An 18,007-nucleotide genomic window follows, 5' to 3' on the forward strand; every position below is an offset into this window, starting at 1 on the left:
AATGCGGCTTGTGAATTATGAAAAACAAAACAAGACACTTGGACTGTTGATTAATCTGAATAAAGACTATATACTTGAACCCAGAGCTGTTGGCATTCTTAAATCCGTTCTCCTCAATTTTATCTGGATTTCAAACCACTCCTCTCGCAGCAGTCCAAACTTCTATCTCCCCCTTTCTCCCGCTGGAATACAATAAGATTAGGATATAATGAATCTTTTCAAATGGGGCTGCTCTTTTCAAGCTGCGCAGGTGTACAATAGGGGGGCAAATGGAGAAGTCTCACGCCTAGGTGTGAGCAGATTATTCAAATAGGGGCCGAGTGAAGCAGTAGGGATTGGAGGCTCGCCCGGGCGCACAGAGCTATATCACAGCGTTAAGAGCCAGCAGCAGGCGTCATTTCAACTGGAGTCATCTCAGAAACACACACACACACACACACACATGCGCAAGCTCTTGACAGGAGGAGAGCACAACGACGACACGAGTGTATCCCGTGGTCCCCAACAACCACATTTGGCTGCCAAAGGACACACAATACCAGCATTTCTCGTGTGGGGAAGCATTTTGAAAAGTAGAAGATTGTTTTTCCAGGATGCTCGGTGCTGTCAAAATGGAGGGACACGAACACGCAGCAGACTGGAGCGCTTACTACGGAGAGCCCGAGGTGGGTAACTCACCTAAATAAATATATATGTATTTTTTTCTCCTCGTCGAAATCCGATCCGGTTTTATACAACTCAATATTAGCCCTGAGATAATATTAACTTTGAGATCAAATATTGACTTGAGGCGCCTCCAAATCCTCCCCCATCATCTCGACGCCCTGCACTATCCTAACAAAGTTGTGCTTGACATGCAATGCAAACTTTTCATTTCCAATTATGGATACCGACGAATACATGGGTTTAATTTTTCAACAACATCGGGCATCCGGAAGCGAAAATAACCGGGCATTTGAACTTTTGAACAATCTACTAGCCTATTTCTTGGTTTTATAGCCTTTTTGTGAGCGGCGGTAATATAGACTCAACAGCGTTTTGCTGCAATATTGTTGGAAACCTTAACTGACAAAAAAACAAAACCAAAAAGCCGTAAACAAACGTTCACTTTATTAGCCTTGTTAACACTCTTATGACTTAGGCTATGGTTCTAAATATCTCAAGAAAAGAAAAAACTGTTTATTAAAGACAGTTCCGAATTGATTAATAAAATAACCTTTAGGAACCCTGTTTTGTAAAAATAGTTACTTTAATATTTCTCTTTTTATGTAGCCAAACCAATTTATTCTAAATGTATAAGACTTGGAGTTGCATTAATTGATCGTATTGTCTGATTTTTTTTCGCAGTGTTACACCTCGGTCAGCAACATGAACACCGGACTGGGAATGAACTCCATGAACACTTACATGACTATGTCCGGAATGAGTTCGACTGCAAACATGACTGCAGCAAACACCATGAACATGTCCTATGTCAACACGGGTATGAGTCCTTCAATGACAGGCATGTCCCCCGGTGCGGGAGCGATGGCCGGCATGGGTGCGGGTATGACGGGCATGAGCGCAGCCCTGAGCCCGACCATGAGCCCAATGGCAGCGCAAGCACCCTCTATGAACGCCTTAACCTCGTACAGCAATATGAACGCTATGAGCCCCATGTATGGCCAGTCGAACATCAACAGATCGAGGGACCCGAAGACCTACCGGAGGAGCTACACGCACGCCAAGCCACCCTACTCGTACATTTCCCTAATAACCATGGCCATCCAGCAGTCCCCCAGTAAGATGCTGACCCTCAGTGAGATCTATCAGTGGATAATGGACCTTTTCCCTTTTTACCGACAGAACCAACAACGCTGGCAGAACTCTATCCGCCACTCGCTGTCCTTCAACGACTGTTTCCTGAAAGTTCCGCGCTCCCCGGATAAGCCAGGCAAAGGTTCGTTTTGGACCCTTCACCCCGATTCCGGGAACATGTTTGAAAACGGCTGCTATCTGCGAAGGCAAAAGCGCTTCAAGTGCGACAAGAAATCGAGCAAGGAGCCGGGTCGGAAAACATCGGAGGGCGGATCGAACAGCAGCTCCGAGAGCTGCAACGGGAACGAATCTCCTCATTCCAACTCGTCCAGCAACGAGCACAAAAGATCCCTGTCTGACATGAAGTCGGGTCAGGGTCTGAGCCCGGAGCACGCAGCCTCGCCGAGCTCCCAAGCGCAGCATCTCCTAGCTCAACATCACTCCGTTTTGGCGCATGAAGGACACCTGAAGCCAGAACATCACTATTCATTCAATCACCCCTTCTCCATCAACAACCTCATGTCATCGGAGCAACAGCATCACAAAATGGACCTAAAGACATATGAGCAAGTGATGCATTACGGTTACGGCTCTCCGATGGCCGGCGCGTTATCCATGGGCTCCATGGCCAGCAAAGCGGGCCTGGATTCGCCGGACACATCCTATTACCAAGGTGTGTACTCCAGGCCCATCCTGAACTCTTCCTAAACCCTCACGGACGTTGTGACAATTTGTACATTTGTAAAATGGTTGTGTATATGTATTCTGCTTTTTGACGTTTCCCGTTAATTTAGATGTTCATTAGTAATTATTTTGTAAAAGATATGTTGACAATGTGACGAACTCTTCGAGGCGGCTTTTGAAAATGGACCAAAATCACACCGAAGGACTGCGGACGGATTGAACTTCTTCAATCACTTGTGTAAACTTATTTATGGCTTGTAAATGTGTATTCTTGTAGTTGATGACAAGAACAGAATCTATATTAAAGTGTTATTTGAATTTTTTTCTCAATTCTGATTTTCTCTCATTTGTGTTATTGTGTTGTGAACAACGACAATACTACTAATAATAATAATGTGTCATTTTGCTCAACCAGTTATCAGTGCATTTACACATATGAACCACTTGTAAGCTACACATTTATATCGAATTTTCCACATTATTCTGATTTAATTAATCTGATGAATTTCTTTGCATTTCAACCCTGACCAAAATTAATATCAACAATAAAAACAGAAAAATAGACCATGAAATTAGTTTTTTTTTTTTGATAAATGAAATAAGCTAAAATGCGTTTAGCCAATATAGAAACATTAATCAATGCCCTACATTTTCAGCATTGAACTAGGCTACTTAAAAATGGTGTATTTTTAATTTCTTGAATGATGTGTTGCATTTTACGCAGGCCCATAAAAGTGGTAACTAGCCTTTGAAATCTAATTTTTCTCCATCACAATACAATGTAGCCTGTGTTGTGTTCAGAAACCCATATTAATGACCACATATGCATCGCGATTTATTTGCATATAAGAGGCCTATATAATATATAACAATAGGCTATATAAAATGCACATTGCTTATTTAAACATACACATATACATAATATATACATATACATAAGCACACACACACACACACACACACACACACACACACACACACACACACATTAAATGATGGTGATAATTGCAACAAATATAAGCATCATTTAACAGAATGAGGCATGACAGACATAAAGCTCGAACCCATTTCTGAATTGAGAATCATCTTTATGAATTCTCTCGTTTCTTTCCAACATATGAATAGACGTGAAACCCATTTGATGTAAAATACATAAATACATAGGCCTAGGCTACATAAATAAATAACATGTCAAAATACGCCATAATAACTAAAAACAGAAAAATAAATATTTGAGTGGGGGCATATATTTGACAGACACCGCATTGCTGTTCTGTCACCAATAAGGAAGCTGTTTTACCGGCTTTCCCCATTTAATAGTAAACTTGCAGATCAAGAAGAGAAGTCATCTGTGTCCCCTGGGGTAGGCTACACGGGCAGATTCTCCTTAAACTTGAATAATGGCAAATAAGGCCATGTAATAAATGGTTTTGTTACCTCAGTGTTTTTAGTTCTCAGTCCATTCCATTGTATTTCAAACCCCCATGATCTGCGAATAAACAAAAACTGGTAAACAATGAAAAAGGCGGTATTAATACATATAGGATGTGTACATGAGCAATCAAATCACACGAGTGTAAACTTTGAATAAGAGCACGTCACTTCTAGGTAAATTTACACAGAAATTAAATTTCGGTGGCCCTCGTTTTAGACATAATGCTAGGCTGAATTTTTATAGCGCACTGATCGATATCTTGGTAAAATAATCATTTTTTTAAACTAGCGGGGCAGTGAAATCTTTGCTTTGTTGCTAAAGTCAACAGTGACAGAGTTTGAGCTCAAATAAATGCCGTGAGGCTTCCAGCCCTGTGCAGAAGGCAGCGGGAGAGGCTAGGATTCTCGTGCTGCAGACTCCAGGTACGAACACTTTCATGATTAAATCCAGCTCTCTGCTGTTGCTGCTGAGGCTTTCGATGCATGCTGTGTTTAATGGGGATTTCATATAGGAGGTTTCTGCGTGCAACTTCGATTTCACGGCTGTAGAGTTGGACGCTTGAACAGACACAACTCAAGTGCTGATGTTAAGGGGCTCTTTCAGCCGACTGTCAGGTGGCTATTCCAGCTGATTGATGCCAATGATACTGGAGAAGAAATGCATTGCTTTCGCCGTGCCAATAACTGATGCCCATCAAATGGAATTCAGGTACATAGCAATGATGTTTTTCTTCGGGCGAACTTGCTGTCGAGATAAACGCGTAGGCTAAGCGACACAATTATCAGTGCAGATAAAGGATTGTACGCTTGTACTCGTTTAAAGAAAGCGAAAACTTCGACATATTTAATTATTTTAGCCAACCAAGAAGCAAATGTTGCCGTCGAATTTCTGGTGCTTTTACATCTTTCCAGAGACACAAATGACAACAGCCACCAACGTGAGCATTCTATTTAGCAAGGACTTTATGTTTGACAGCAGACAAAATAAGTATTAACATGACAATCTACAGACAAGATCAGGTTTACCCTCACAACGAAAGAGAAAAAGGAATGGCAGCTACTCCGATTGTCTCTCTTATTATTCTGGATTCTGCACAATGCTATCAAAATAATCCTCAGTATCAACAACAACGATAATAATAATTATTACTATTATTATATTACCATAAGTTTCTTGTGGCTATGTGAGACAGGAGGCCTGGAATGAAAAAAAAAAAAACCTCCCAGATGCTTAAAAAGTGAGATCTAAAAATATTTATTCGATAGCTAATACCTACAAATAAATTCGTGATTCTTGCAAACACCGTGGGCTATAAATGAAAAATAATGAAAACCTGAAATCAAACTATTTTTGCTGTTTTAGCAACGAAATCAGCTTTTCTCATATGCGTGTTTTTCCTTCTCATTTAGGTATCCCTGTTTAATTCGCGTCGTTCAATTTGCATATACTGCAAATGAAAGCCAGAACGTAAACAACTGATCCTCAAAATTCTCATTAAGCGAATTAAGTTTCTCAAGGAGAGCAATGGGCATCATCACCTAAAATTTGAAGTGCGACCCATACAAACACTCTACATAATGCAGGCCTAACGGTTAACAAATTGTACACTTATATATCAATAGAAATAAAACTGCATTATTGTTTACTTATTTTCTTTATATTTCCTCATTTGAATACACATTAACTCCTGATATTGTTAGCTTACTGAACATAAACTACAAATTAAGTGCTAGCTAATTTTGGGATGGGAACAAAAATTAAAATAGCCTAAGAACGCGTATATGGTGGCATCTACATCGGGTCATCTAAATGGCTTTAGCCCGTATTTTGCTCTACACAGTGCTGGAACACCCAAGTGGAGCTGGTCTCCTGGGAGATCTGCGGGACACCCATCTTACAAGCTGTAATGCCGCTTTAACCCATTGCTGGGGAGGGACCGTTCACACTACCCCGATTTAAGACCAAATACTCTTAATCCTGCTGCTGTCCCACACTATATTAATGCACAACACAGACGCCTAATCTACGCCCTAAAGTTAGAAAGGCAGTTTCACTGCAATATGCCGAATAGGATTAGGTTAGTCTTTGTAATAGTCTTTAAGGCATTTTAAACGCTGCGCAATGCGATTACATGTAAAACTAGAAGAAGAAAAAAATCCCCCCAAAAGAGATTATGAAAAAATAAATACATATAAACAACATTAATAGTAACAATAATAATAAATCCAATAGGCGAATATTTCCATGAATATTTCTATGTAGCCTGCTGGGTGAAATTATTATAAGTTATTCTCCAATTTTAAGTGTAACAAAATTTAGAATGTATATCTCGTGATTTTCTCTTTTTGTTGTTGGTTGCTATTCCATATTTATGTATATTGTTCTACATATATGACGCAGAACACATGAGAGCACACGCTTTATTTCCTAAAATGACCTTGAACTGTTTGTGAACTTTTTTTAAATCGCTATTTCTCCCCAAAATACCACCATAAAACCGATTTTTTTTTAAAGTTTTCTTTTTTTATATCATAAAATGTGGAGTATGCATTATACTTTTGCACTTTACACTAGGCCTACTTATTCTTAGTTACCCTGGTAAATAAAATGATATATTCTAATATAAAATATTATTTTATAATACACACCTCTATTTCTGTGAGTCAATAACCTGATCAATGTACATTTGTTCAAATACATTCCACACAGTAAAATATAAAATTAATCTAGCACTCTAATTCACCATATATGTATACATTTCTTTGGATGGAGTAATGCATGTGTCCTGACATTTGATGCAGTGCATAAATACATTGTTGGAGAGTTTCAAGATGAAGTTTGTAATTGTATCAGTATGAGCTGATTTGTCTAAATAAAACACTCATGAGCATTTATTCAGCAGTTTACTATCATTCAGAATAGGTAATCGATGGGATGAGTAGGTGGCATTGTGTTGATATGAATCATCACCAAATGTTTTTCCTTTCGTCTCACATTGCTTTTAAAGTCATGTACATGCCCAACCCTTCAAACACTGAATAGGAACATTGTGCATTATTTGTTAGCTTTAAAAGGCTGTATGATTGTATGGAAGCTGTTGTTAAATGGCCTGCATGCTGTCAGGGTGTTATGGTCGGAGATTCTGGCCGAATGCAGCGGAAATGGTGTAAGAGTGTGATGGGTCAGGCCTGTGTTCACACTCATCCAACAGCTTGGTGTGAAATTCTTGCTGAGACGTACAGGCCAAACCACATGTCCATTCAACAAACCCATTCCCCCGATTCGCTGCTTAAACATAAGCATCTTTTAGGGATAACATTGCCTGGATAAATGCCAGAATCCGTTTTATGGCTGAAATAAGTAGGATATTAAATAAGAAATGACAGCGAGAGGCTCTTAGTTGTCTCACGTACATTAACATACATATGTACATGGATGGCAAAAGTTCACAGACTTGCCCAACGTTTCTTGCGGTCAAATGCTGTGGGTAAAATCTAAGTCACTGGGAAGGACACTTGACTCATTAAATCTTAATGAAAGCAATAAACACAGACGCCAGCAATTCATTCAGACCTCCAAACCAATCTCCATTTCTTACCAAAGGCAAACAAGCCCAGATGCCCCGGCTTGATTCCCTGCATAACAAAGGCGAATCAGATTGTGTCCTGCATGTGTTCCCAGTGCCGAAATGGTAAAGGCGATAGGTTATTCCAAGATAGAGCTTGTCCAATTTATTGTACGTGAGAGGAGTATGTCACAAAGGTGATTTCTGCATTTTTTTTCAACATTGAGGAGCTTGTAGTTTAGAGGGTGATGGACATACTCATTCAACATTCATGAGAATCTTTTGCCTTAAGCATTCATGGAAAATACACACACACACAAATAATCTGGATTTATGAGTTTTGTGGTTATGCCTCCTTATGTTTTTTACGACGTCTGCAATGTGATACTTGATGAAGATGACAGTTTATAAAGCTCCTTTATGTCACATCTGCATTCAAATCATTTGTCTGGTAAACCACTTAACAAAAGCAGACATGAGCAAACGTGATGGGAGAGCAAATTCCAGTTGATGTTCTTTCATTTGATCAAATATCTCTTGATGTTGTTCTCGGCCATGGGCAAATTTAACCTGCTAGTAAATACATACCCAACAACTCCACAGTGTCCCCAGAGACTCCATAGCAAGAGCCCTTAAAGTAAATCCCAGACCTAAATAATTCACCAACCCTTTCTCAAACTAAAGGCAATCTTCAATTTAATCCATATAAATGCATTTATCACAAAGAGATTAATGTCTGGGTGTTGCCTGTTAAAGAGCCCCGAGGAGCCTCTGGTACGTTAGAACAGATTACTCTCAGATGCTACACAGTAGTGGTCCCCTGACACACAATGTTTAACCCCTCTTCTCACGCTGACAGCGACATAGCAGACAGTTTAATTCAATTTCCTGTCAGATCAAGAGCTTCCTCCTTTGTAGTGGCTGATTTATTATCGGCGAGCATGTCTTTGTTTTCCAATTTACAGAAAAGATGACAATAGCATCAATTAGTGAGAACCTTAACAAGACCCCTCGGCCACATTTAACGCTATAATAACCATCTGAAGTGTATGTTTAACAGCAATACAAAACAATTGTGAATTGCTGATTCCCATGAATGGCATATAAGTAGATGTGAAGTGCGTACCTTGAATAAGACCATTTAAAGCTACACTGTGTAACTTTTTTAGTTTATTCTTAGCTAAAAACACTTAGTTCTTTCAAAAATATATGTGCTCATTAATGTATATTTACTTCTTTCAAGTAATAAAGGATTCTTGTTAGTTTATAATATGCCATTGAAAATACATACGGGTGAGGGGTTCAAATGCCGGTCGCCATGTTGCCCCTCCATCTTGAAAGTACATTAGCCAAAGAGGGACATATCCGTAAATTCAAGCTTCGCCTTTCGTGTTTTAACACTCGATGGCACCGTGTCGAATGTGGACGAGGTCGAACTGGAAGCCATGTTAATCTTGGACTAAATCGGCCACCGTAGGAGTTAAAACGAAATCGGAATTGAGAGGAACAGAAACTAATATTCACTGGATGGTCATATACCTTTTCACCGCTAGATGGGAGAAAATATCACACAGTGTAGCTTTAAACAAACAATTATTTTTCCATGACATAGAATTCATTAGTGCTCCTCCACTTTTTCAGCGGAGTTGGTATCAATTCATTTTTCCCACAGAGATTGAAAAAAAAAACTTCTTTAAAGTGTATTAACAAAGCCACAACATTTTTATTTGAATCACAACATACTTTTATTTGAAGCAAAAAAGTATTTGAAAATCAAATGTACAAGACTGTGTCTTTAGTGAAGGAAAGAACTACAATCCCATGATGCATTGTGAATGACAATCAAATTTATATAACTATTCATTTAAATTTGTTTATGATACCTTTAAAAACAATGTATATTAAGTTTAAACTATTTGCAAAATTTGCATAGGGAGGCGATTATTATGGGAAAGCGTTTCCTGCAGAGCTCTTTTGCTCACCATAACTCTCTGATTGGTGGAATTTTCTGTACAGCATCATGGGTAATGTAGTTTTTCACCACAAATTCAGCTATTGAACATGATTATTTAAAAAATTTGCCTTCAACATGAGCATATAACACTGATTAACAACCTCTGAGCTCACAAAAAGTTTATAATTAGTTATCGTTCAATGAATGTTTACTTCTGAAACCTGACTGTTGTGCTTTAGTGTTGAAAAAAAAAGGAAATAAAAGAGAAAGGAGTCAGAAAATGGTAACATTTTGCAGGGCTTTGTTTGGTAGGCTATCACTAGCAACAACCGTTACCATAACTGTGTATTAGGAAGTTTAAAAGGCTCAACCCATCGTTGAGGTCACTTTTCCCATAGACCGTTCTACAACCAATGCAAACCTATACCGATGCAAATCATCCACAAAGCCATTTTTACATGCAAAACAAAGCATTGTTGGAGGATGCCTTGTAATGATGCCACTTTTAAAGCAAATGAGATGATGGATATGAACAGGGAGGCATATACGAGAGGCCGTTCATAATCTAAACAAATGCATGCGCCTTTTATGTGATAGGCTAAGACTCATATTGCCTTTACAATGCAAATGCTCTCTCTGTCGAAGCTATAGGGAAAGATGGGGATAGGGAAGATGAATTATTTAGCATTTGCTGTGCCCTTTGATGGTAACGGACAAGAACAACAATAGGGTTTACAATTAATTTCAGATGTTAAATGGTGCTTGACGTAACAGCTACATACTTTGTGACATTTAGGAATTGTTGTATGGCTTGCAAAAATGTTGCACGCTACTCAAAATAGACACAAACATTTCACTTGGAAAGTGTTTGAAGAAAAAATGTAAATTGAACAGTTCTGTAATTTGGTTTCTGCCAAGTGTAATATCCAACAGAATATGAATATGCTCTTTTTTGACTTGAAAATCACATCAGACAACATTAACCGCACACGCAAGTTTATTTAGTCTAGATCCTGAGGCATCTGCGGCATGTTTCTAAAATATAATAGCCGACAATTGAGGAGCTCACGGCCGAAGTCGAGGGCATAATTGCTAGGAAACATCTTACTGAACAGTTGGCGATAAACGTAGTCAGCCCCCTCCTCGGCTTAAAGCAATTAATTCAGGCACCCTGACATCAACTCTCCAATCCTCTGACAGCTTGGAGCCCAAATCAAAATGCTAGTTCTCCTGGGAACAGCAGAAGATAGCCGGCTCTTTTCTGGACTGTTTGCTCACTGGGCCTGAGAGCAATCTTCCTTGCCGAATGAAATGCAAGGACACAAACAATGTGCCGGCGAGAGAATGGAAGACGGGGAATGAACAGTTTGGACTATTTGCTCAGCAGAAGGGCAGCCACAATAGCTGGCCCATAGCTTTCCCATGCATCAAGCCTCTTAGTCTTAGGGCTCCTTTGTTGCTTGGTTTCGTTCAGATAAGAGTCCAGCTGCCCCATGTGTTTAACTCTCATTGTATGTTGTACTGTATGGTCATTTAGATACTTTAGCGTGGCTTTTCACAATTTCGGGAACAAACACGCTCATGCTACATGTTGTGGATATATCTCTGTGGCCGGGCTTCACCTCTGCATGTGCAGGGGACAGCTGAGGCTAAAAGGGGGTCAAGATTGAGGTTTGAGGACAATGCCTTATCTTGTCAAGTATAAGGGTTCTTATATGGGGTTTTTGCTAATGATACAGTAGCTCTCTGATCTAGAATGTGTTTCACAAATGAGTGGTATCAAAAGAAAGCAATACGAAATTCACATGACTGCTTTGATCAGAAATTATAAAAGGAGGAGGGATGACAATGCGATGGCTGCACGCAAAGAGAAAGCCCTCATGTGCTTCTTTGTTGTGATTGCACGCTGTAAAAAATATATAATTTGTTAACATAAGTTAAAGCATTAATTAACATGAACTAATGAGCATTACACATTTTTCATAGCATTTATTAGCCTAACCTTTGATATTTGTTAACAGTTCATTGTTTGCTTATATTAGTTCAGAGTGCATTATCTAATGTTATCAGATACACCTTTATAATCTGTTGAAATTAAGATGAACAAATTATGTCACACTTTAAAATAAATTAACAAACATTAGTAAATGATCAAGGCTTCTACAGCATTTATTAATCTTAGTTAAAGTTAATTTCAATGTTTACTAATGCATTATTTCAGTTTTTCTCAGTCGCTTTGGTACATTTCTCAGATCAGAATCGAAATTCTTAAAGCTACCTGTTCAATCTTCACATCAATGTGTCACTTGTGCACATCAAAAAAGCAGTTCCTCATTTCTTTGAACAAGTTGCAAATGCTTTGGTACATCCATGCAAATTATTATGTACAATTCTCTGCTGTTTCCTACATTATCAGTTGCTTATGTCATGTTGATCAAAATGAATTAAAATGGGTCTCTGTTGAATAGTCTCACCTCTCACAACATTTAGGCTTTAGTTCATAGCATACGTCTTTACATGCAAAATGGTTGAACAAGTTGTCATAATATGTCAAGCATATTTCTATACATTTCCACTAGACTTTTTTTCTAAAGATATTCGTTGTGATGTGGATGAGAATGTGTGGCCCAACAGACAGGAACGTCAGGAGTTCCTACAGCACTGCACGTACAGTTTTCCCTAAGGAGATTGTCCTATGTTCACATTTCTACATTTCTTTTTTTTTCTTTGTGCTATGCAGTGCTGTCTTTTCCTTTCTGTATCTCAATGACATGGTCTGTCAACAAATTACAGTCCAAACAGTAAAAGCATAAATGTGAATCTTGTCCAGTCTCTTGCAATCAAACTCCCACATACATTAAGGTGTAACCTACAATTTACAATAATTGTCATCAAAATTTGAACCATATTTTACATCAGAACATCCCTCCAGATATACTGACAACAGTTATATTGACAACATGACTAAGCGATTTGACTGTCTTATCCGTACACAATGACACAAGGACTTGTCATTCTGATGGCACTGACATGTTCCTTTACTTTTAAGAGATGAACTAAGGATTTTGAGCAAGAGACTGGCTTTTGCAGGTAATCCATAGTGTTTTGCTATTTGTACCAATTGTTTTGAGAAATGCACTTACTGTTTTGCAAATGTCGAGGATGATTCGAGAAATGACCCAAAGCGACTGAGAAAAACTGTAAAACCAAAAGTTGTATTTCACTCAAAAAATGATTGTATGATGCTGTTCACTTTATTTAAGCAATTCATTTTGATTTAACACAATTGTATCAGGTTTCTGGTTCAATTGTGATTGCTTCATGTTATATTTAGTTTGCTGTTGTACATTAATTGTAGGATTATTTGAATAATTCCATTTGAATGAAAATCATTTAAGTTAAACTAAAAACATTAATTCAAGTTAAATGAACACCATTGATTCTAGTTAGTTGTACATGGTTTATTCTTTTAGGTGTTACCAGTCACGTGGAACCACTGTCAGTGATTGAATCATGTTCAGTCAAAGGGCTATTTTTAAAGTGTTGTTAACATGAATGCACTGTGAAATATCATGAACAAACAATGAATGGCAGTATTTTTTATTAATTAACATTAACAAAGATTAATAAATGCAACAAAATTATAGCTTATTTCATGTTAGTTAATACATTAACTAAAGTTATCAAATGAGACCTTATAAAGTGTTACCATAAATGCTCTAGAAGAATTGTTCATTGTTAGTTCATGTTAACCTTATTGTGTTACACAAATAACTGTTACAATTAAGCTAAATTTCTCTCTGATTTACCCCTTAAAAAGTAACACAATGTAGTCCATTTTTTCAGTCCTAAATTTAAGCATAATTTTTTGGCCACATATGTTTTACACTGCAGTGTAAGTCAGAATTCTGAGATAAAAAGTCGCAATTACCTTTTTGACTATATGGGTTTGGGTTTTCTCTTAAAAGTCCTCTGTACCTCACAGAGCCTTTAGTCAGTTTAAATTAAATTCAGATTTTTTGTTCATAAACACATGAGAAAAAGAACTTGGACATCTTAGGCAGCAAGATAACTGAATATAAGAAGAGTCAGTTTTATTATGTTTTGAAGACTCTCTAATACATTTACGCATTAACGCATAATGCATTTTAAGAGATCTCATGAAAGATGACAGATTTCACTGCTGGGTCAGAAAGATGTTGGATTTTAATGAAACCGAAAACAGTTAGTGACTTAAAATAAGAAAGAGGACAAAGATTTGTTTGTGTTTTGTGTGTTTTTTTTCATATGCAAGCATGTGAGTGCAAGTATGTACGCATGCTCGAGTGTGTGAACAGGTCGTGTGTGGGATGGTGCAGTCTTAGGCTTCACTGATAGTAAAGTAAAGCTCTGTTCATGGCTTTTCAGCACTTCTTTAACTTGCCACCACTGTGTAATTTATGGGTGCTGAGAAACGCTGTGTTGAAACATGACGCAGATCTCTACTGCACAGAAATAGCTGAGAACGACTGACTCATATAAGATGAAACACACACAATCTGGGTGATTAGCAAGTACCGGAACATGCCAAGGATACGGCTATGGGAACACACACGATTAAAAACACACCCTGTTGAAGGGCTGTTGCATAGAGCCGAGTGAGACTTGCTAAAATAAGCGTAAAAGTGATACAGTATTTTGTTCATGCATTAAGTGAGAAATCATGAGCCATGAATGCGTTTATTTATGTATTATGCTATAAGAAACGGAAAAAAAAATAGGGCCAGGTGGTATGTCCCAAGAATATAAAATTACAGTAATAAAATGATTTCTGTTCAATTCTGCCAATTTTCCAGCCCTGAATTATTTGATATGATGATGGATTTATGTTTTAAATAGTTATTTACATGTAAAGAAAATATATATATTATAAATATATAGATATATAAATCTATATTTTTAATATATTTATACATATTTATATTATTTATAAATAATTACATCATAAAAGGAAGTGAAATGACACCCCACCCCCCAAAAAAACAATACTTAGTATATATATATCCTTATTACAAGCAAAATAGATGATAGATAGATAGATAGATAGATAGATAGATAGATAGATAGATAGATAGATAGATAGATAGATAGATAGATAGATAGATAGATAACTTAACTATATAAAAAGCCCAACAAAAAGCCCACCCATTATAATCTGCATCTCTTCAAACGTTCCTTTCGCTCTCACTCACAGGTCTGGTCTCAAAGGGAACACCAGAGATAAGACACGACTACACAATGTCCCCTCAGTAGGTCTCATTGACCGGCCCATGGCACCGGCCAGGTATGCCAGCAATGTTTAACCAGCTATCCATCTTCTACCTGCTGCTGGTAAACAGGCACCTTTGTTTAAAGCTCACTACGGTTAGGGCCTGCTCTGACTCAACAAATGAACTATTTATTTCCCCATTGGCCCAGGCTCAGGAAATATGCCTCTTTATAATCCGCTTTTTATTTCTCTGACAGGAGCAGTGTGGTAATGCATGTATGTGTGTGGGTGGGAGTTTCATCAGGGGAGAGAGGGAACATGGTCTGGTTAACTGGTGATTTTCGTGGTGAACTCCTGTTCCAGGTTCTTATCATTAGCGTCCAGGGTGAACAAACAAACAGTGCGTGGTGTAAATCTGGCTGGATGTCTCAACATTGTGGGTTCAGTCATGTTTCTGCGTATAACTGAAGTTAAAGCGGTATTGTGCATTTAACACAACCAGTATTTTTTCAGGTTTGCGATTTCATTAGATTGCCCGTATTGCGAAATAAAATGATGAATAAATTCTTTTTTTCACAAAAGCAATTCATTCCACTATAACTAGAATATGACAATGCAAAGGTAACACACAAATACAAAATTGAACAGACCTACATTTATTTGAACTGAGCTGACTTGCTTAGTTTTCAGCCTCTTCCTAACATTTTGGATCAATATATGACTTTGTTGTTAGGAATGATTAACTACAGACATACTACAACTGAAGCCTTACTGATAAAATACTCAAAAAAAATTGTTTTCTGGGACAAAATATTTCTGGATTAGCCGAAGCATCTATAAACCCCATTTCTACACTCCCAAAATAAAGGTGCTTTATTGCCATCATTGGTTCCATGAAGAACATTCAAAACCTACAAAATGTAAACTTTTCAATGCACAAAAAGTTTAGATTATTCAAATGTTCTTTCTGAGAAAAAAGTCAATTCAGAATTGCGAGATATACTGTAAACTTGCATTCTGTGGCGGAAACAAGATTCCATACAAATATATGGTGGGTAGTTGAGGTCTTTGGAACGACCAACAAGAAGTTCAGGTAGAAGAAAAATCTGAGAAATCTCAGTATCTTTTCAGTACAGGATTGTGACTATAATTCTTTAAAGATGAATGTGGTCCAAGTTAACACAAATTACTTTAACTTCTATCGTCACTCTCAGTCACCATGTCAAACAAGACTCCGATGGTTGCTGCTATTTTTTTAAGATTTTATTTCAATGTGTTTAGTGGAATACACATTTTTAGTCAACTAAAATGTATATTCCATAATATTATTCTACGAGTGAGTAAAGTTGCACATTCTCTCTTCAATTGCTTAACTTTAAATAATACTACAATACACTTTACAATCATTTTACGCTGTAATCATGTTGAGTATGTTCTTCTTTTTAGAACCAGTCAGCAGCCGTCTTCACCGTTGTGCCATGCCTCTTCATCATATGGCAACTGCTGGTTCAACCCGTTCCATCCACCACGTTCACCTGCAGCTTTACCCACAGTCACGTCTGACCTGAATGCATGAGCAAGATAACATTCACATCTGCAACGTCAAGAAAGAGGGGCACAAGGAAGCCTGACATTAATGATTAACAGCGCTAAAAGCCCCTGCTTTTGTATTCCCATGGTGCCGGGGCTATCTGCCGATCATGTGACCTGCACGATGAAGATTGGGGGAGTGAGCGCAAAAGCAAACACAGGTGTTTGGGCTGGAGTCGGTCGGTCGGTGCTGTTAGGGACAACTGCAAACACAGGCTGCCATGCCTGGAGACACGAGCGCCCGCCCACACCAACAGGACAGCCAACCGGAGTCACTGACTCAACTCTGACGGTCTCTGCCTGACATTTCACTTGACAATTAAGGCTCTTCATTGGCCTATTAAAGTCTGCTGGTTTATTACAGCTTGACCTAAGGAGCTATGGATTCTTAATTAAGCGTCATAAATAGGCATAGCCATAAATATAAATAAACAATGCTTTTCTTTAAAAAAGAATTAAAATAGTTGTTCAGCCATCTGAAGCCATACATTACTACAAATGTACAGGTCAAACTAGATGATGTTCTCCACTTATTACACCCCCACAAATAATTGGTTAATTTCATTTTGTCATTCACACAGATGAGCACATATACCAGTACCTATAAAAACCTAAATGAACAAAGCGACTCAATATCAAGTAGGCCTATGTGTGATTGTGATGTGCAACTGATAATGTCATCGTTTTGAAGTTTATACAGAATCCAGTGAAAAGTATTTTTTTTCTTTTTTCAAGAGATTAGTTCACATAAAAAGTCAATTAATTGTTGGCTAGTTTTGCATTTTTTGTGAACGGTGGTCGCTTGTTGATTTAAATGTTTACATATGTAAATTATTTTCATGTGCAACCATACATAAAATAAAATAAACACATTGTGCTGGTTTGCTCAGTTTGGGACACTCAATTTTCAACTAAATATCCAAATAAATCTAATTAGTAAACTACATTAACTGTATAAACTAAATTACTGATCTGCCCACATTGTCACTGTATGATAATTGAAATGAGCTAGATGACATCACCGTTTTCTCCAGAGCGGCTGTACAGCCGAATAAAATTCTGCTGCATTATTCTCCAGTTTGACACTGTGAAGCTGCTTTGAAACAATCTGCATTGTAAAAAGGGCTATATAAATAAAGTTGACTTGACTTGACATTGTAATCCTAAAATGATCATTTAGTTTATTTAAAAATTATTTTTTAAATATTCGCTGCAGGTGCAGTAAACGATGTAATGAAGTTGAAGCAGCAAACATAATTTCCTTTCTAAAACTGATCCGAGACCAACGTTATTCAGAGCAGATATCGGAATTCTTGTGGTCAAGGGATGACCACCTTTTTAAGAATAATATCTGCATTTATTTACAGCTGTAATTAAACCTACCCCACCAAACCTGTCATTAACCTTACCTGTTTCTCACCTCAATAGCAGCAAAATTGTTTTGCAATACAATATGAACACAATGGCCCTCATTTATCAATCTTGCGTAGAAACGGGCGTATATGTTGGCGTAAGATTATGCTTACACTCCTCTCACCGCCTGATTTATGAAGCTGTGCGCACCTCTGAAATCCAGGCGTACGCAAAACCTGCCCTTGATAAATGCTGCGGCTGAAAACGATCGTCATTAGAATAACACGCCCCTATATATTCAAGTCTCCGCCTCCCCCACGCCCTCATTTTACGCCATGGACACACGGAAGACGGCAAAGAAGCGAAACTTCTCTGACGTGG

General features: G+C 38.0%; 1 protein-coding gene and 1 long non-coding RNA gene across 2 annotated transcripts; both read left to right on the forward strand.

Moving 5' to 3' along the window:
• Nucleotides 1-224: 224 nt before the first annotated feature.
• Nucleotides 225-3,022, forward strand: foxa2 (forkhead box A2). The gene is made up of 2 exons (XM_079833763.1): nucleotides 225-665; nucleotides 1,348-3,022. The coding sequence occupies exons 1-2, from the start codon at nucleotides 594-596 to the stop codon at nucleotides 2,503-2,505; spliced, it is 1,230 nt and encodes a 409-aa protein (XP_079689889.1). The 5' UTR covers nucleotides 225-593; the 3' UTR covers nucleotides 2,506-3,022.
• Nucleotides 3,023-4,049: 1,027 nt separating this feature from the next.
• LOC307136075 lies at nucleotides 4,050-17,425 on the forward strand. The gene is made up of 3 exons (XR_013817734.1): nucleotides 4,050-4,338; nucleotides 4,428-4,624; nucleotides 16,130-17,425. It is a non-coding gene; the product is annotated as an uncharacterized lncRNA (long non-coding RNA).
• The last annotated feature ends 582 nt before the right edge of the window (nucleotides 17,426-18,007 follow it).

The sequence above is a fragment of the Gobio gobio genome, assembly GCF_949357685.1.
Source record: "Gobio gobio genome assembly, chromosome: 13".
In the NCBI taxonomy this organism is placed as follows: Eukaryota; Metazoa; Chordata; class Actinopteri; order Cypriniformes; family Gobionidae; genus Gobio; species Gobio gobio.

Coding starts and splice junctions, on each gene's coding strand:
- foxa2 (XM_079833763.1), top strand. CDS start 594: ATGCTCGGTGCTGTCAAAATGGAGGGACACGAACACGCAGCAGACTGG. Junction 666..1,347: donor CTTACTACGGAGAGCCCGAG/GTGGGTAACTCA, acceptor TTTTTTTCGCAG/TGTTACACCTCGGTCAGCAA.